We start from the raw sequence: 20,982 nt of genomic DNA on the forward strand, positions 1-20,982 counted from the left end.
TCACACAGCTACAGACGCCACTTCTGAGAGCCTGGTACACTCAGCCATCCGTGAAAACACATTTCTACTTAAGTACTAATACTGAATAGGTTAAGATGGTTAATAAAGTCATGTTTATATGGGATGATGAAAATACAAACGAAAATTGCCATTTCTTCTTATACTATACCAGGATTTGACATAACAAAAATATATTTGGTTGATACACACACTCCAAAATAAATACTCTTAGGTAATCTGCAGCCTGAAACAAGTCTTCATTTATTGACTACTTACAGTACAGTGATCTCGTATCTTAGCTGGTAATCAAAGATGGTTATGTATTAAGTGAGAGAAGACGTCATCTCTCTTCCAGATATCACCTCTCAGAAATCTGGGCTAATTCAATTTTAAGAACTAGAATTTTATCTCCTGGTAACTATGTGGCAGTCGTCACCCTGAGAACAGGAACAAGGCAAAGAAAGTATACAGGACTTTGATTCTCCTACACAGGTGCACATAAAGTTAGTTTATTAAGGACTACATTTTGAAGCCAGCCATTTTGATCCAATATTTAAATAACAAGCTGTTTAATATTAAAGCAGAAAGTACTGTCACAATGTGACAGAAGTACAGCTTTATCCATAAACCCTTCACACAGTTATACATTAAATGCTATTTTTATTTAAGCAAGGCACCCCTACTTGTTCTAAAATATGGGATGTGCTATCCCACTGAAAAAAGCAAATGAGGAGACAGTTTTTTTTTCCTCTCAGGAGCTGGTTTAAATTCAAGTGAAGCCATTAATGTCTTTACCAGTCAGGACTGTTCTGACATGTCACTTCACAGTTTTGAGACTAACAAACACCCTCAAGATTTACCCACAGTCAAAAAAAGTTGGGGGGGTGAGTGTTCAGAGAACTTTTGAGACAAGAATTCTCTCCTTAAGGATACAGGCACCAAAGTCAAATGCCTTTAGCACAAGGCTTAGAAAGGCAAAACATTTCCAAAGACGTAAAACTGCCAAATTGTTGTCACTTACACTCACTAACCTGTGGTACTTATTTTTTTTTTAAATTTCTACTCCTACCTAAGTAATCTAATACACCTAAAATTATAACTACTCTGCCAAACCTTAATAATTCAAAGGTCTGAAGCCTTTCCTTGCTTTGGTGAGTATTTGGTTAAAATAAATCAGTATTTCATTCCAGAGAAGTTTTACATCAGAGCCTTAATTCACAGGCAAAAGGACAAAACCTCCAACAGACCATTTGTAAAATGGGAGAAAAGATTTTCAAGGACAGTGCTAAATAAAAAGATGTAGTCTTTTCATTGGGTAACACATCTCCTATGAAAACAAACTGTTTAATCATATGTAATAAAAACCAGATTTTTAAATCAGATCTTGAACAGATTAAACGAAAATTTAAATTTGTGGTTTATTTCCTAATTCCAAACTGAATCTTTCCTTTTCCTTTGTAAACAGTCCACTACGTAATTTGTCTTATAAGCAATTAACCCAAAACCCCCAAATCCTTTCTCTAGCAGTTGCTGCTACAAAACTGGAACTTTATATTCCACGTCCAAGAAAGATGTGCAAATGAAATGCTTCTTGCTTCATCCTGAAAATAAAACGAAAAATGTTGCACATTTACTCAAAATGAAAAAGTAGTGCAAAATAAATAAATAAAAGAGAAAGTGTTACCATACCATACCCTTTCCCAGACCATTTAAAATTACAAATTTAATTTTTTTTTTTTAAGTAGGCTTCACGCCCAGCGTGGAGCCCAACAAGGGGCTTGAACTCACAACTGTGAGATTGAGATCAAGAGTCAGACACTTACCCGAATGAGCCACCCAAGTGCCCCAATACTTTTTCTTCTGATTTAGTGTAAATCCATTTAGTGACAAATCCATTAAGTTACAGTAAAGAAAATTAGTTAGGCATTAGTGTTTACAGCCTGCTATAAAGACAGATTTTCAGAGTTAAGCACAGAATATATTTTACACAGATTTTAGCTAATATTTAACATCACAAGATTGTGGGACTTTATATCCAAAAATAGCCTGTGACAACTACAGTAAAGAAATGCCTCCTGTATTTCCAAGAAATCATTACAGTTAACTATCTCAAATGTACCACTACAAACAGAAAAATGATTATAATACATTAAAAGATTTTATGGGGAAATAAAAGATACCACATAACATTTAGTCAAAGGAGGGGCACCAACACATTTAGTAGATTTGTCACACATTAAGTTAACTCTATGAAATCGTGTACTTCCTAGGACAGACAACTATTTTCATAACACTTTTTTAGGGAAGAGACAGTGGTACATTAAGTGTAGATAATAATGATACACCCTAATTTCAAATATATCATTTTAAACATTTTAATATCTTAGAACTGAGGAAATGTGTTTAAATTTTATAGGAAGAAAAGCTACTATAAGCACATTTTCAGTATATTATAATTTATAGCTATTAAAGGTAAAAAATTATTTTTAGGCACACAGCAGGATGAATATTGGGAATGATGCCAATAGATTCTATATGGGAAAAATACCCAAAACCACTATACAATCATAATGAATCCTACTTCCCAGGAAATTTTCATTCCTTATTTTGATGTTTCAGTTATCATGATTAAGTCTGATCATTATTAAGGGGCGCCTGGGTGGCTCAGTTGGCTGAGCGTCCAACTCTTGATGTGGGCTCAAGTCATGATCTCAGGGTCCTGGGATCGAGCTTTGCACCAGGCCCTGTGCTCAGCATAGAGTCTGCTTCTCCCTCTCCTTCTGCTCCTTGCCCTGCGCACACATACACACCTCCTCTCTCTAAAAAGTAAATAAAATCGTAAAAAAAAAAAAAGAAAAGAATGGTCTCCACCATATTACAAATTAGTGAGTTAATGCTTAATTTATCAATTGAAAATAATTCTCACAATTGTACCTCTTAAATTTACCTTATTATCTGGAGTCCCTGGAAGTCTTATTTTCCCTTTGGACATGAATTCAGGAACAATTCAATATATCTATGGTCTGAGAATGACAAAAAAAGATTCATTTTAAGAAGCTGAAAAGGGAGAAATAATACTATAGTCATTTTCTCATAGTTCAGACAGCAACTCAAACCCTTTGTCCATTACATTTCCTAATTAAAAACGAAAACAAAATTAAAAACAAGCAAAAAAATCCTACCTCTGCATAGAAATATGCAAGACAATTAGCAAACAAATGTTTTTCATTACAATATAGCATTTTGTCCTTTTTATATTTAATTTAGTAGTATTGACACCGCAGAGTTTTCCCAAGGAAAAGGTCTAGGCAAACTCCAAAACAGAGAAAAGCAAAGACAGATGTCAAAACTGACAATGAAAACCATGGGCAGCACTTACGAACATGGGACCGATCCTTGAGCATAGCTGCAACAGCATCCTCATGGGTATCGAAGTGCACGTCAGCTTCTCCAGTGGCCTTCCCATTAGAACTGTATTCCATGGTGATTCTAACAGGCTTCAGGGGAGCAAAGAACTAAACAACAAACAAAAGAAGCTAAAAGGAATATAATGGTAGTAGGCCCAATTTCTAGAAGTCTAAGGTTCTGCATTTTTCTTTCAGACTCTGATTCATACACCCAAGAAATTTGTTTTTAGAGAATCTCTTTAAGCAACAAAGTAGTTACACATCTACCACGTCGTCTGGCTTTTCTGATCCTGTTAGAACTCAGGGTTACATTTCAACTATCTAATCACAGAAAAAAAACTGTACAATACACAATACAGCAAGAGTGCTCAAACTTTCTTATGCCAGAAAGGACCGCTTCTATTACTCCTCCCACACACATCCTTCCCTGTTTCTAAAGAGTGTCCATCCTTCATTTCTTAATAAGTCATTTTTACATCAGCTATGTGCCTGCTCATCAGTTTTTACCAGCACTACATGAACAGAGCTACCACACTGAGTGGTTATCATTTCAAACCAAAGCAAAAGAATATAATGCTCCAATGAGACTGTGTGAACTTTGTCTGGTTAAAGATAGGATTCTTATCAGGCTTTTTGAAATAATGAAGACAACTCTGAGGACCCACTACTAACTGAAGATTCTAGGTTTGGATCTACCTTAAGTATATGTCCTCAAATTCATGAAGTCAGTATGGCTATTGTTGTTTCCCTTTCTTTTCATACATTGTTATAAAATAAAAATATTTTTAAAATTCCTTTCTCAAAAATTAGGGAATCCCGATGAAGGCTATAAGCTTCTAAGCATTTAGGAGCACTGGGATTCTTGTTCAGTATATAACCACCCTGTGACAAATTCCCTGAGTCTCAGCTTCCTAAACTCAAAAATGAGTAGGTTGAACCAATTTAGAGAAAAACCAAACTTTCTTACTTTGAATACTAACGCTACATCATTATTATTTTGTATCTATAAAATCCTCTTATCATAATACATTTGACCTTAAAATATAATAAAGCCCACACTTCTCAGCTGAAGAAAACAAGCTTCCACAACCAAGGAGATGCCACCTTACTGTCCAAAAATAGTTCAGAAATAGGATATTTTCTTCTCTATCTTTCCCAAGTTAATGTAAGTTCAGTTTTAGAATTTTTGTTCAAACCTATTGAGATTGGATATCTTACTGCCACACACGTTTATAATGTCTTGGGCATTAGCTTGGAAAGGCAATCCTCTCATGTGGACAAAATGTAGTGAAGATGTAGTTCCAAAATCAACAGCCTCTGGAAGCTTTTCTGACATCTCCTTAGGCAGTTCTGAGAAGTGGGACAGAAAGCACTGTCAGAAACATAAGAGCTTCAAGAGTTATTAACAGATTATAATTAGGTATGACCTTTCTGTCAAAACCCTCAATTCTTCCTGAACCAGTAAGGAAGAAGGGCTTTAATTTTTTTTTTTATTATGTTATGTTAATCACCATACTTTATTACATCATTAGTTTTTGATGTAGTGTTCCATGATTCATTATTTGCGTATAACATCCAGTGCTCCATGCAGAACGTGTCCCCTTTAATACCCATCACCAGGCTAACCCATCCTCCCACCCCCTTCCCCTCTAGAACCCTCAGTTTGTTTCTCAGAGTCCATAGTCTGTCATGGTTCGTCTCCCTCTCCGATTTCCCCCCCTTTCTTTTACCCCTCCTACTATCTTCTTCTTTTTTTTAACATATAATGTATTACTTGTTTCAGAGGTACAGGTCTGTGATTCAACAGTCTTAAACAATACACAACGCTCACCATAGCACATACCCTCCCCAATGTCTATCACCCAGTCACCCCATCCCTCCCACCCTCCACCACTCCAGCAACCCTCAGTTTGTTTCCTGAGATTAAGAATTCCTCATATCAGTGAGGTCATATGATACATGTCTTTCTCTGATTGACTTATTTCGCTCAGCATAACACTCTCCAGTTCCATCCACGTCATTACAAATGGCAAGATTTCATTCCTTTTGATGGCTGCATAATATTCCACTGCGTATATATATACCACATCTTCTTTATCCATTCATCTGTCGATGGACATCTTGGCTCTATCCACAGTTTGGCTATTGTGGACACTGCTGCTATAAACATCGGGGTGCATGTACCCAAGAAGGGCTTTAATTTTAAAAGCAAAAATGTTCTGACATTTCTGCCACCTAACAAATATCACCTGAACACCCATGAGGATTTAGCGTAAAGATTTCGTGCCTCAAACCGCTACCAGATTACAAAAAAAAAAAAAACAGGTATTTATATAAGAATAGAGAGAAGGATGGGGCGCCTGGGTGGCTCAGTCAGTTGAGAGTCTGCCTTCGGCTCAGGTCATGATCCCGGGGTCCTGGGATCGAGCCCCGCATCGGGCTCCGTGCTTGGTGGGAAGCCTGCTTCTCTCTCTCCCACTCGCCCTGCTTGTGTTCCCTCTCTTGCTATGTCTCTCTCTGTCAAATAAATAAATAAAATCTTTTAAAAAAATTAAAAAGAATAGTGAGAAGGAAAAATGATTATGAGTGGAAATAAAAGGCAACAGAAACTCTCTGGGTTACAGGCACTGAAAAAAAAAAAGAAGAAATATGGTAATGGGATAATCCCATGGCGTGAGTTTAAAGATTTATTTATTCGAGAGAGTGAGAGAGTGGTGGGGAGGGGCAGAGGGAGAGAATCCTGAAGGAGACTCCCTGCTGAGCTCAGAGCCCAACCCAGGGTTCAATCCCAGGACCCCCAGGTCACGACCTGAGCAGAAATCAAGAGTCTGCCGCTCAACCAACTGAGCCACCCAGGCACCCCACCATGGCATGAGTTTAAAAGGAATTATCACACTTCAAAGATTCCCTTTACTTTGGGTTAGGAATCAGAGGAATAATTAAATACAGAGGCAAACAAAACTTCTTCAGTCAACATTCCAGGCCTCTACATCTTTTCTCACCTTAGTTTAAATGATGACATTTTATGTTCTTTTATTATATTTGTGCCACCCAGCTTTTTATATAAAATCCACAAGAATGATTATATAAAAACTTAACAAAATAATTAAGCCCTTCTGCACATATTCAAAGTACATACTACACTCAAAGACAGATAAATCTTCCAACTCAATTCCCTGGTCCTATAATCTAATAATCCCATACAACATGGTCATAAAAAATATTTTAAATATCAAAACATACAAAATAGATCCAGTAAGTCTCAATAAGATGCAGGTCCTTACCTATTTCCTTCTCACTTTCAAAAGCTGTCATGGGTCGAATATCCTCATTTACTTCGTGTTCTTCAAAGACCATTTCTGGCTCAGTTATATACTTAGCAGTAGGAGAAGATGCCATTTTCTTTCCCTTATGAGAACCAACATGTGTTCGGACTTCATTCCTTCTGCTTGGAAATATCTCTATATACCTATATCAAAACAATGCAAAGTCACTTTACACTGAAGTCATTTAAAATAAAACATGCATATATATTTCCAACGCTTATGAAACACAAGTGTCCAAAGATAACAGATGAGGGACAAGGTAAGACGAGATACAGATATTAGTCCATGAAAAGTATTCTCAACAGTACATGTCACTGATTTTATCTCCCCCACACCCCTGCCCAAGATAACAGCTTTCTTCATATACATTTTAACAGTATTTACTTACTTCGTGAGAACAACTATGCCAAGATTAATTGTGTGTATGAAAATATCTGGTAAGAAGGGTTTTTTTTTTTTTTTTACGGTTGGTTAACAGTCTCTTAAAGCCTTACAAGTCAATTCTGTGAAAATTAATGATATCTGTGTAAGATATTAAAAGTCAGAGTATATGAGGAGCTAAAAACCCCCAGAACTTCAGTAAGACGCCAATGAGAATTCATGAACTAAATGTCAATTCTGATTTGCTACCTGCTTGGCAGTGGGATTATCTATTAAATCCAAGCTTCTGAAACCAGTCTTTTTTTCTCAATACTGCTTTTCCAATTAGGTTATTAAGCTTGAATTGCAAAAATCATTTGTATTTATAAATCTATAAAGATAGGCACCACTTCTTAATTTACTGAAGAGATTTATAGACTGCCATAATGTTCCCACATAAAAACATAGCACTGAGGGGCGCCTGGGTGGCTCAGTCGTAAAGCGTCTGCCTTCGGCTCAGGTCATGATCCCAGGGTCCTGGGACTGAGCCCCGCATCGGGCTCCCTGCTCCGCGGGAAGCCTGCTTCTCCCTCTCCCACTCCCCCTGCTTGTGTTCCCTCTCTCGCTGTGTCTCTGTCAAATAAATAAATAAAATCTTTAAAAAAAAAAAATAGCACTGGTTTGTTCTAAGACGTATTATAAGAAAATGTGAAGAGTACTAAAAAAAAAAGGGAGAAGAGGGTGCTTTGCAAAACCATTTTTATTTTTAAAAAATTTAACAAAGACCTCTAAATCAATTCTATGCATAGATCCTAAAATACATAGCTTTAAAATAGCTTTTCATTTTTTTAAAACTTCAAAGGAGCCAAGTAAAACAGCCAGAAAGTAGCAAAACAGCAATCTAAAGTCAGACACTTTTGAGTACTCCTCCAAATTTGACACAAATGAACCCATCCAACACTACATGCATCCAATGTGATGTGATATGCAGTATAAAACAATACCTATAGTGTATCTGTATCAAAATGTTAACCTGATTCAATTCAAGACTTTAGCTTGAACTTCCAGTTTTCAGGAAATAATAGATACAAAGGAACAAAGTGACACCATGAAGAAGCAATAAGATCAACATAAAACATGAGACATTGTACAGGGTGATTGACTCAACTTCCTCAAAACTTAATTGCATTTAAAAAGGGGAAGGGAATAAAAACATAAAGGAGAAGGAGACTTGCTCTAGTTTAAGAGAACTGTAGATATTAACTATCAAATGCCATGTGTGGACCATTATCTAGATTCTGGTACCAAAAGAAAAAAAAAAAATAACAACTCTGAGTGGTGCCTGGGTGGCTCAGTGAGTTGAGCATCTGCCTTCGGCCCAGGTCACGGTCCCAGGATCCTGGGATGGAGCCCCTCATTGGGCGCCTTGCTTGCAGGGAACCTACTTCTCCTTCTCCTCCCAGCTCAGTGCTCTCTCTTGCTATCTCTCAAAAAAAAACAAAACAAAAAAAACTCTGAAAAGACAATTTTGGTATAATTGGGAAAGTGTGACTATGGACTGGCATTAGACAATAAATTACTGCCAATTTTGTTAGACGTGATGATATTAGGACCACATGAGAAAATGTTTTTTAGGGGCGCCTGGGTGGCTCAGTCATTAAGCGGCTGCCTTCAGCTCAGGTCATGATCCCACGGTCCTGGGATCGAGCCCCGAGTCGGGCTCCCTGCTCGGCAGAGAGCCTTCTTCTCCCTCTCCCTGCCGCTCTGCCTACTTGTGCTCTCTATCTCTGTCAAATAAATAAAAACCTTAAAAAACATTTTTTTTTAATTAAAAAAAATGTTTTTTAAAGATGCATACTGAAAAAACAGATGAAGCAAATATAACAAATGTTAATAATTTGTTAATTCTAAGTGATGGGCATTTGACAAGTCATCATATTATTCTACTTTTCTGTAGATAATTTTTACAGTTCTACTACAGTGCATTCATCAAAATGACCCAACATATAATACTTGAGCATTATTAGAATCTGCTTCACTCACCGGTTACCAATTTCTTCCCTATGTTTCAATAGAGCTTGGTTGGCCATTTCTGGTTCTTCAAACTGCACATAGGCTTCTCCTGTTTTTCTTCTCCCTCTGTAGTCCATGACAAAAGTGATGTCTACTATATTCAGTCCTAGGACACAAAATTATTACAAATTAGTGCTGCTAACAGGAGCCTTTTTTATCCTTAGGATTAATACATTTGTTCACATACTAGTAACTTTTTTTATTTTATTAGTAAAATGTTAGGCCTGTTTTGCTAGTCTCTAAGCTGGATACATGCCTAAAGGGGAGGAAAATCATTATGCAGCAAAGCTAGTAACACCTACACATCTGTATTTCCAGAATACTTAGGATTCATGCAGTCCATCTAAAACACACAATCTTTTTTTTTTTGTGCCATTAATTATGTTAATAGGGGAAACAGGAATTTAGACTAACATCACTCTAATGTTAAATTTTTTACAGCTAAGAATTAGACAATAATGCTTTTAAATGATATAAATTGTTACTGTCTTAAACAAATATGGCCACTCTTGCAAAAGGTTATCTTCCTCAATAGTAAAATAAACCTGCATGAAATAATTCTGAAATGTGACATCCTCCAAAGGTTAGCATAATAGGTCAAAACACTTACATAATCTATAAACATTCGTAACACAAGTGAAGATTCTCCCCTAAAGAACCTAATACAACTGCATGCAGTTACCTAGGAAAAGGTTCATTTAAGATATAAAAGGAAACAATAAGGAAAAAAAATGAGGCCCCAAACATGATATAACTGAAAAGCACCTGCAAAGAAGTCTACGATGTCTTTCTCATTGCAACTATAAGGAAGTCCTCTCAAACGAACCACGCCATCATTTACCACGGGTGAAGATTTGACCTGCAGGCTCTTCATTAAGGCATCCACATCTTCATTGTTTATCTCATATACTGCAAAGAAAGAGCACAGAAAGCATGCAAATTTACATAGCAAAGGAAGAAGACATTAAAAAAAAAATAGTGGGTTATCCAAGACGGTAAAAATCAGTATTTTTAATCTTTATGTGCTTCTCTGGAGAAAATAACAAATGACATTGACTGAATATTTACTGTGTGCCATCTGTGACTTATTTAAACAACTTGTGAGGTAAACCTGGTCAACATCCTCATTTTATAGATAAGAAACTGAGATTATCTCTTTGTTTCATTTTCATACCCGATAAGAGGGTGTATTCATAATATCTATCTCCTTCACTATTGCTAAGGCCCAAATGAAACTGCCTCAGAAAGTACAGGCTGGGGCGCCTGGGTGGCTCAGTCGTTAAGTGTCTGCCTTCAGCTCAGGTCATGATCCCAGGGTCCTGGGATCGAGCCCCGCATCGGGCTCCCTGCTCTGCGGGAAGCCTGCTTCTCCCTCTCCCACTCCCCCGGCTTGTGTTCTCTCTCTCACTGTCTCTCTCTCTCTGTCAGATAAATAAATAAAATCTTTAAAAAAAAAATAAATAAATAAATAAAAGTTATTTAAAAAAAAAAAAAAAAGAAAGTACAGGCTAAGGTACTGATCACAAAAGCCAGGACATGACTTCACGTACCTTCCACATATCGTTGTCCCATGTACATGCGATGCTTTTCTAAGGCTTTTTGCACATCCTGCTCTGACTCCATTTCAATTAAGGCATCACCCCTTCGTTTCCCATCTCTGTTTAAGAGGAAGTGTATTCCATTCTCACCATTGCGGATTCTGCAGTCTGAAAGTATGGGAGTAAAATCAAAACCAGAAATCAAACTTTTAGCTCAATTATACAAGTCGCTAGAATGCAATCTTCCAATTCCAACAACAAAACAAAGCATGAACTAAAATGTCTATCATATTCTTTATAGAAACCCCCATCACTGAAGGCATCCAAATGCTAATGAGATGGTAGTCTATAAAATGTTCCACTTTCTTGAAAAAGAGAGCAAACCTTAGTACATAAGCTTATGATCTCCTGATCATTAAAAGAGCAAACAAGGGGCACCTGGGTGGCTCAGTTGATTAAGCGACTGCCTTCGGCTCAGGTCATGATCCTGGAGTCCCTGGATCGAGTCCCGCATCGGGCTCCCTGCTCGGCAGGGAGTCTGCTTCTCCCTCTGACCCTCCCCCCTCGCATGTGCTCTCTCTCATTCTCTCTCTCTCAAATAAATAAATAAAATCTTTAAAAAAAAAAGAGCAAACAAGCTCAACATAAAATATATCATGTCCTTCCCAATGCTTCTACAATCAGTTTCAAATCCAAAGTTTAAAATATGCTTAAGTTTATACGTGTCTTATTTTGTCATAATCATAACTATAGGAACTTTAAAATAAATCCTGTAAGAATAATTTTGTTACCATAACTGAACTTTGCCCCCTCTTCGTTACCAAGATCCCCATACTGCATACGTATAATGGCAGCAGAGTTGAAGAGGTAAGTGGCTTCATAAAATACTTGACACACATAATGCTATGCACATCAAGGTACTCAATATATTATTACACCATTTTACAACATTTAAGATGGCATCCTCTAAAAAGCCTTTTTTGGGGGGGCACCTCGGTGGCTCAGTTGGTTAAGTGTCTGACTTCAGCTCAGGTCTTGATCTCGGGGTCCTGGGATTGAGCCCAGGGGCAGAGCTCTGTGCTCAGCAGGGAGTCTGCTTGTCCCTCTGCCCCTCCCCTGGCTACTGCTGGCTCACTCTGCTCTCTCTCAAATAAATGAATAAAATCTTTTTAAAAAATAAATAGGGCGCCTGGGTGGCTCAGTTGGCCTTCAGCTCAGGTCATGATACCAGGGTCCTAGAAGTGAGCCCCATATCGGGCTCCCTGCTCAGCAGGAAGCCTGCTTCTCCCTCTCCCATTGCCCCTGCTTGTGTTCCTGCTCTCGCTGTGTCTCTGTCAAATAAATAAATAAAAATCTTTTAAAAAATTTTTTTAATAAATAAATAAAGCCTTTTTTTTTTAAGATTTTATTTATTTATTTGAGAGAATGCGCAAGCTGGAGAAAGCAGAGGGAGAGATCCTCAGGCAGACTCCCCACTGAGCACGGAGTCAGACTCGGGGCTCAATCCCAGGATTGAGATCATGAGCTGAAATCATGTCCTGAGCTGAAATCAAGTCGAACGCTTAACCGACTGAGTTACGCAGGCGTCCCCTTTCTAAAAGCTTTTTAAGAGGAAAATTAAAAATCACAGTCAGATACAGAACTTAAAAACTACTCACAGATATGTAAACATTCCAAAAATGTCATTAAGGAAATTATATCACTTGACACTTAGCAATCTTGCATTCTAAATGTATGTATTACATAAAGAGCTATGCTTAACTGGTTTTGTTTTTTGGTAAGTACATACCAAAACTTCAGAGAAAACTGGTTTTTACCATGTTGTGAGACTACCTTGTACTCAAACAAAATTACATATTTCAAACATACATAAAATATACCTGAGAAAAAGTTAACCACATCTTCTATAGTGCATGACCACGGCAATCCTTGAGCTCGAATGAGATAAACATCATCCACTTCTTCTCCTAGCTTGGATGAAGCCAATTCATACTCAGGGAGAGGTGGAAGGTCTTCCAGGTAGGTAGTTTTGGACTCCTTCCAAGAGAAATGAAGAAATGTAAAAATACTTCTTTGACAACCTTACTTAGAAAATGTTTATTTCTGCAAACCAATGATCTGGATATTATTCTTAGGAGACAGTTACTATTTCAGAGGCAAGAAATAAACTTCACAAATCTAACTCATCCTTTTTGGCTTAAATTGTACATTCGAAAGCAACAAGCAGGCGTATCCCAATGATTAGGCAGGACATAAATTTTATTCAGGGCTTGTTTTTAAATTCATCGGTCCCAAATTACACCTAATAATAATGTTTTAGTTAAGGCAAGACAAGAGGGTCCCTTCAATTGGACAAATATGAGCGCCTCCTACTCATCGTGCGCCTTATTAGGCTCTCATCTCAAAGAGCTTACCATCTTAGACTAAGACAAGCACTACAAGACAGGATGCTTTATGTGCTACAATTAAGACACAAGGTTATTATAGAAATTCAAAACAGAACACTAACAGAAGAATCAAGACATAATATAAGAGGGGCCTCAAAGGAAGCATAGAATTTTGACAGCAATACACAAAAGATTGGGCATTCCAGTTTGAGAGGTGAGGGGAAGAAGCAGTATGAATAAAAGCCCATTTGCAAAACAGCAATAATCCCATTTGGCTAAACTGCAGGGTACAATTAGGAGCCAAAGAAGATGAGCTGGCAAAAGGAACTTGGTACCATAGAACAGAGGGACTTGAGTGTCAAGCTCAATGTGTCCTCTTCACCCAGCAGGCAAAAGAGAGTTAATAAAAGACACTTCGGAGTGGGTAAAATAACAAGAGAGCAGGGTGCTTGGAAAGAGTAACCTGTCAACTGTAAGTCAGACCAACTGAGTAAGGTAAAGATTGTAAAAGGTGACAGAGCCTGAGACATACCTAAAGAACTCTATTTTACAAGACTAAGCAAAAACTGGAATTTAACAAGATTCCATTAAGCACTACAACCATAACCAGAAATGACAACTGAAGTTTTAAGACTTGCACTCTACTTGGCTAAAGAAAAAGATTCTTTTGTACCATGCCACCGTTTACGTTAAGACTTAAGTCTACCTAAAAGGAGTCAATGATAAACGTAAACCTCTAGCAGATGTCTTTTACATACCTCATAAAAATGCAACAAGCACTACAATTACCAATGTGGAAAGACAACTCAGGCTTTAAGTCAAGTGACTTGCAATCTATCGTGCTAAGGAGATACTTCACTCCTTTGTACGTTCCCATCATTTTCATGAAGACGTACATAAAATTTTAAGAAGTCAATGATAAATGTAAGTACAGTGTGTAACACTAGTAGAGGCTCAACAGATATCATTACAGTCAATTTCACAGAAAAAAAAATCAAGAGAGTAGCTAGCTCGCAAAGGCTTACTACAGATAGTTTGTGTTTTTTAAATAAAGGTAACATTCCCCATTTTCCCAGAATTCCACACGCACCACAAGCTTTTACCGAAAAGGGCAGCACAAAGTATTGGGCCAGGATTCAAATCAATTAGCTCAGCCACTGGCAGACAGAAGCCATGCTGATTAGCCTCCCAGTTTCCCTAAGTTCAAGGAGAAGCACAAATTGAATTAAGATAAATATGATCCAAGATATCAGGAGCTGGGTAGTCAAAACGTGAGCTGATATTTCCCAGATACCACGGAACAAGCAGAAAAGAAAGCTTCCTACAAGGCACAAAATATTTGCAATCTGAGTTCTTAAAGGACACAATGACTTTAAAAAGGAAAACACTGTAGATTCACTCCTGGGTCCCCAAGTCGTGGCCTTACCTCTAGGCGTCCCCTCTTCTAGCCACCCCCCCACCCCGATATCAGTCTCCACGCTGTCCTCCCCGTCGGCGGCGACCCATGGTCCTAAAGGTCCTTCTGCTAAAGGAGGTGGCAGTGCAGAGGTGACCTTCAGTAAATGGGGCAGCCCGCCTTTCCCCAGGGGCACGGGAGAGTGGGGAGCGCTGGCGACGAGCTTCCTTCCCCACCGACCCTGCCCACGTAACTCTGTGCGTGAACCTTCCCATCAGCAGGCTGCGAGGCGCGCCAGGGCCGCCTAGGCCTAGAGCTCTGGCTGCACGGAAACTCCCAACCCTCCGCGGGTCTGGCCTCCCAACTTCACAACCAGCGGGCGGAGAGCGACAGGGATGCGGGGTTGGGGCGTCAACAGCCTCACAAAACCTACCATGGGCCGGCGGGGAACAAGGCCTCAACATTCACCCCTAGCCACACTTACACTGCCCAACCGACCAGAGACTCGAGAGAACAAAACAAGGAGAAAACCCGAGGCCTGGGAAAGCGTCCCTTGTTCTGGGGCCCAATAGGAGGACTGGGAGGGCGGGGGGTGGGGGGGAGGGTGCGGCGCGTGCCGCGGATCCCCGGGCGTGCACGCGAGGCGCACGCGGAGGGGCGCGGGCGCGCGCCCGCGCGCGCGACCGGGGAAGGGTCCTGAGCGCGGCCCCTCGCGGCGCCCACGTACCTGGCTGTAGCTCCGCGCCGGGCCCGCGGCCGCCGCCAGCGACTGCGGTAGCAGAGGGGCACGCAAGGCCGGGTAAGAAGCCGCGGCCGCGGCGGCGGCGGAGGCGGCCGCGGGGGGAGGCCCCGCCAGCCTCCCGGCGGACGCAGGCCCGGACTGGAGGCCCCGCGTGTTGGAGGCGGCGGCCGCAGCGGCCCCGAGCAGCAGCAGCAGGCGGCGACGGCCTGAGACGCCCGAGGGGAAGGAGCCGGCGGCCGAGTAGAAAGGCAGGCAGGCGGCGCCGGTGCGCCGGCAGCTGCTGCAGTTGCAGCCGCAGCCCCGGAGCAGCGCCCCGAGCACCCAGCGCGTCCCGGCCATGGACTCCGGAGGCGGCGCGGGGCCTGGAGGCGGCTGCGGCTGCAGCGCGAGCGGAGGGGGAGTGGAATCCAGGGCCGGGGAGGGGGCGCCAGGCACATGCGCCGCCAGCACCCGGGGCAGCAGCGAGTCGGGAGGAGGCGGAGGAGAGCGCGCTGCTCCGCCCGGTCTCCGCCCTCGGGGCGGGGCTGCTGGCAGGCCGGGAGGGGCCGCGGGGGCCCGGGTACTACCACCCCGCCGTTCTTTCCCGGGTTGGAAACTGAGGCCCGAGGAGGGCGAAGCGAAGCCTGTTGCTCTGGGGAGGGCCGAGACAAGGAATGCCGGTTTAGCGACGCCCCGCACTGTCACCGCGAAACGCGTGACGTGAGGGGCGAAAGGGCCGTTTCTGGAAAGAATTGTACTCTGGTTATAAAGAGATTGGGATAATATCGGAGGAGGTTTAGTACCCCCGAAACTTGAGATCTGTGTGGCAGGCCAACTTCCTTTGTTTTAAAATGAAATATAGAGCTACTTACATGCTGATAATGTATATAGCAAAAATAAAATCTCCTCTAATAAGTTAGTGTATTCACAAGTGGACAGGCAGAGGTTTGCAAAAGGACTGGTTGGTTGTACGGTTTTCCTCTTCCTGAGACCAGGACGCGTCTCAGATTAATAGGCAAAAGGAAGTACTGAGAGTTACAAAATAGAAAAATCTGAAAAATTTAAAACTTTTTATTCAGGAGAATCTCAAAGTACAATGAACTTCCAGAATTTCAGAAATTATTTTTTCTTTTTTCAATCTTGTTGTATCTGTCACCACCACCACCCTGTAAACATTTTTTCCTTTGCTGGAATATTTTAAAGCAGTCCCCAAAGATCATGTCAGACACCCTTTCAGTATCATCTTAAAGTGATCAGGACTTAAAAAAAAGAAGAAGAAACACGATGACTCTTGGATTAGCTGTTTTGAAGTATTCAAGAAAATTGTGTTTAAAATTTGAGTTGTTTACTCTGGCCTACTTTTAGGAAAAGGAAAGCTCATATTTCCCAGAAAACTCTTTCCCCACCAAAACAAAGAACAGGAAAAAATCTGATTGGCTTGGCTCTATGGATTTGGAGTATCAAAGACGGGGCTTCCTCATCTGCAAGATTTAGGAATCCTAGAGATTTTTTTTTTCTTACATCTCCCTTTCAAGCAGGAAAATGGGTTAGCCTGTCATAACAGATTATCACTATAAATCATATCCGTGAACATGTTAGGGATTCTGCCTGTATTTACTCTTGCCTTCATTTTCTTAATAGCTGAAGCCATCATCCATAATATGCAAATCTGAATGGATTAGCAACCTAAATACATAGAATGAAATCTTTCAGATTATAATCAGGAGTAACACCAAAGTATTAAAATAGAAAGTCTCAATTTTTACTTAGAGGAAGTTGGGAGAATATAAGGGAGAAAAGAAACTAATTTTGAACAATTACTCAATTATCTAACAAACATTTAGTAAGTGCTTTTTGTGTTCCAGGCATGATGCTATGCCCTGTGCAGTCAGGGGTATGATAATAGGCTTACAGACCAAAAATCAAAGTGATATTTAGATTTATATATGTCTAGATTACAGAAAGAGAATAACAAGCTTTTTAAATTGAAACTAATGACTTACAGAACACCAGTTTTAAAAGTTGTATTAATTATTATTTTAACCCAAATAAATATAGCCCTCTTTAGTGCTAGTTAAACTTTTATTATGGAAATGAAAAGACTCTTGGACAAAAAATTTACATTAAGAGACTGTTGAGGGTGGGGACAATGGAGGTGAAGAGGGAAGATTGAGATTTTCGGAAGTAAAATCAACAGGATTTGATGCTAGATTAGAGAGGGGGATAGTGTTTTCTGTAATTGTGTTATTATTTGGAGTTGGGAGAGGTGGGTGGGGACAACTTTTCATCCCTGGGCAAGTTTAGAAATCAATGTGGAAGATATTGGAAGCAAATCAACCCCATTTCTGTTAAGCCAGAGAACACTGTCCTAGAAATACTCGTTTGAGAATTGTCAGTATAAATGAAGCTTCTGGTTTGGATGAGATTGCTAGGACCAAGTTAGAGTGTGAAGGCCTAGAAACAAGTGAGGTACTACCACAGTGAATGCCCTGTAGAGGAAAATGAACTTGCAAGAAGAGAGAGAAGGAGCAGCAAGAGAGTTAAGAGCAAATTAAGGAAAGCCAGCGGAGTGTTTCTCTGGAAGTAAGTAGGGAGCATCTAATAGTGTCAAGTCCTTACTAAAATCATTACTTACTTGTCAAGTGAGATGAGAACAAGAAAAAGTGTCTTGGATTTAGTGATATGGGAAGCCTGCAGTCATCTTGTCTACAGTTGTTTGGGGGCAGTGATAGCAGAGGCCAGAATAAAGCAGGGGTGAGGAAATGGAGATTGAAGTGCAAAATAAGTTTGATTTTGTAGGTGAGAAAGGGATAAGGCAGTAAAGGAAGTATAGGTCAAAAGTGGGTTTTGTTTTTCTTGTTTGAATTAAATTGGGTTAGATTAGAGCATGTTGAAATGATGTTGGGAAAGAATTCAATTGCTAAGGATTTAATTGAGTAATCAGGAGAAAATAGGCATAGTTGATATGTGGGTTCCTAGAAGGGTGGAAGAGGTTAGGCATCAAAGCTCAGGTGCAGAGATTACCTTTATATGGGAGAGAGCGCTGCAGTTTCTCTAATTAATCATAAAGCATATTGTTCTTCCGGTACGGTCATTAGCACTTACTACAGTACGATATACAGAGTAGCACTAACAAAAGTGTTAACCTACTTCTCTGACGACAATTTATGAGGTAGAGCTAGTCTAAATTGGTGGAAAGAAACACTCCAGATTTGGGAGAGTAAGGAGAAGGACTGAGAAAAACAATCACCTCCCATTGCTAGGAAAGAATTTTCAAAAAGAAGTCCTCTTAGCTCTAAAGAGCACATTATTGTTAGCTGGGAAAAGACCTGGAAGGGAATGATTGTTCTTACTAAGAAATAAATGAAGGAACACATTTTATTGTCAGTGCCCCTCAATTCTTGGAGGTGAACATACTTTTCTTCTGATATGCAATGAAGTTGAGTTAATCTTAAAGGTCCCACCCCACAGCCTTCTTTGCATTTGAAAGGAACAAAAAAATCATGAACCATGGATGTCAATAAACCTAGGGTGGCAAAAGGAAAAGGAATGGAAGTGAAGTACCATAAAGAAATGGTGCCCATTTGTGTAACCTGTGTTTAAGGTGCTATTCATCATCCAAGATTAAAGGAAGAAATTTATTACATTGAGTAGATGCAAGAGAACTTCAAGAAAGTTACCTCCAAGGAAAGACAAAGAGGTGCATTTTATCACCACTACGACTGCTTTATTCTTTTATCTGACAAGGAAAATTAATCCACGGGAGCCACAAACTCAAAGATTTGTTTTTTGCTGCAGTGATGTGTTTCTTAGGTTAGCTTTGTCAATTGACCTATATTTACTAGTAACAAGTCCATGCTAACCAATTTTTATGTCTCTCCCATAGATTGCATTTGGAAAATCATTCTGTGAAGGAATATAATGTACCTATTTATGATTGACACATGACAGGCCAATAAACTTCTAAATACTGCAGCTTCTTCACTTGTTAAAATTAGTTTTTTGAAGTTAAAATAGGTCTCTAGGAAAGAGAGTAGCTGATTAGTTATTTAAATGAAATGTACTGTCAAGAAAAAGTAATATAAATATAAATAAAAATATTATATTAATAATGGCCCATTTTTCCCATGGCAAATATGAACAAGACTGGAAATAGGAACTCTGTTCCCAAGGGAATTCTCAGAACACATTATCAAATACAGTTATTACAAGGAACTAATTTATCCAGATAGGGGAGGTGGGCACAAAACTGAATTCTCTGTGAATGCTGAGATGGTACTACTGTGTAAAGCTCATACTGAGGATATTTAGAAAGCGTAATGATGGGCTAGAGCATCCTCTGGCCATATTTACAAAAATAAGGTGGTTTTTACTAGTCAGCTAATAAAAAGTAATCACATCAACTCGCTTTTCATAGGAGGGCAGAAGCCAGGGTGCAACCAGAGCCCGAGTCTGTGGACATCAATTGACACACAAGATGCAAAATAACCAAGAAGCCTTTTTTAATAGGCATCAGTCTAAATAATCATCTCCTTAAAATAGCTAATACATGGGGGCGCCTGAGTGGCTCAGTTAAGTGTCCCCCCTCTTGATTTCGGCTCAGGTCATGATCCTGTGGTCGTGAGATTGAGCCCCACTCAGGCTCCCCAGTCAGTGTGGAGTCCGCTTCAGATGCTTTCTCCCTCTCCCTGCCCCTCTACTCCTCCCCACTGGCGCTCTCGCTTTCTCAAAAAAATAAATAAATAAAATCTGTAAAAACAAAATAAAATAGGTAATACATGAACATAGTGTTAAAAAAAAAGTCAAGCCATGCAAGATTATACATACACACATGCACACACGCACACACAGAGTAAGGTTTGCCTTTACCCACTGTCCTCTAGTCATCCAGTTCTCCTCAAAGGTACTGTTCTTGTGTATCCTTTCAGAGATGGTCGGTGCAGTTTCCTCACTTCTAAATTTGGTAATTCTGCTGTACTTGGGATTTTGACAAGTTTTCGACCTGCTAAGAAAGGGTGTTCTGAAGCCAGTGTATTCCTAAATTGAGAGCTAAAGGACAAGGAAATGCAAGAGACAAATGAGATCCTGTCACAAGAAACAAAGGACACTGGGGAAAAAGGCATGAAAGGAAAAGATAAATCAGCTACGATATTTGGAAGAATAATGTTTCCCTCTTTAACAACACAGCTTAATTAGGAAAAACAAAACTTTAGAGTCACATTCTTAAAAAAATTCAGGCTAGGTCATTGTCAAGCTGTGTAAGTGGTCATTACTCAATCTTCGAGCTTTCCTCTCCTAAATTATAAAGATAATACTAACTACCACAGAGAGCTGTGAGGTATCGAGCACTTAGGAAGAGCCTGATAAGTGGTATGTTTTCATTTTCTTAGGTACTGTCTTTTGTTGTTGTTGTTACTTTTTAAAGACTTTATTTATTTGACAGAGAGAGCACAAGCAGGAGGAACAGCAGAGGGAGAGAGAAGCAGGCTCCCCGCTGAGTAGAGAACCGATGCTGGGCTCCATCCCAGGACCCCTGGATCATGACCTGAACCTAAGGCAGATGCTTAACAGACTGAGCTACCCAGGAGCCCCTTAGGTACTGTTTAAAGGAAATGGTTATTGTATTTTAATTGTTTCTTCCCTCTGATTCTACCCCAGTATTTATTTGTTTTTAATTGAAATGTAATTGACATAAACCACTTTAATATTTATGTTAATAATGTATCTAAGGATTTAAAATTTATTTATTTTTTAATTCCAGTATAATTAACATA

The 20,982-nt window shown here is 39.8% G+C and overlaps 1 protein-coding gene and 1 long non-coding RNA gene across 3 annotated transcripts in view; one reads left to right on the forward strand and one right to left on the reverse strand.

Annotated features, from left to right (window-relative positions):
- Positions 1 to 238: 238 nt before the first annotated feature.
- Positions 239 to 15,691, reverse strand: GRSF1 (G-rich RNA sequence binding factor 1). Of its 2 annotated transcripts, none has more exons than XM_036108827.2 (10): positions 15,215 to 15,691; positions 12,585 to 12,741; positions 10,717 to 10,872; positions 9,932 to 10,075; positions 9,137 to 9,272; positions 6,692 to 6,876; positions 4,636 to 4,757; positions 3,380 to 3,515; positions 2,948 to 3,023; positions 239 to 1,601 (listed from the first exon to the last, which is right to left on the reverse strand). In XM_036108827.2, exons 1-9 carry the CDS (start codon positions 15,566 to 15,568, stop codon positions 2,974 to 2,976), a joined length of 1,440 nt encoding a protein of 479 aa, XP_035964720.1. In that variant the 5' UTR covers positions 15,569 to 15,691; the 3' UTR covers positions 239 to 1,601; positions 2,948 to 2,973. The 2 variants fall into 2 exon arrangements, with proteins under 2 accessions (XP_035964720.1, XP_035964721.1); XM_036108828.2 differs by lacking the exon at positions 15,215 to 15,691 and adding an exon at positions 14,921 to 15,049.
- Positions 15,692 to 17,832: 2,141 nt separating this feature from the next.
- LOC118546181 (uncharacterized) overlaps positions 17,833 to 20,982 on the forward strand; it is a 28,159-nt gene continuing 25,009 nt past the window's right edge. Inside the window, exon 1 of the long non-coding RNA XR_004922478.2 lies at positions 17,833 to 20,804. This is a non-coding gene — a long non-coding RNA (uncharacterized LOC118546181). The remainder of the gene's footprint in view (positions 20,805 to 20,982) is intronic.

Source organism: Halichoerus grypus, chromosome 3 (assembly GCF_964656455.1).
Source record: "Halichoerus grypus chromosome 3, mHalGry1.hap1.1, whole genome shotgun sequence".
Lineage (NCBI taxonomy): Eukaryota > Metazoa > Chordata > Mammalia > Carnivora > Phocidae > Halichoerus > Halichoerus grypus.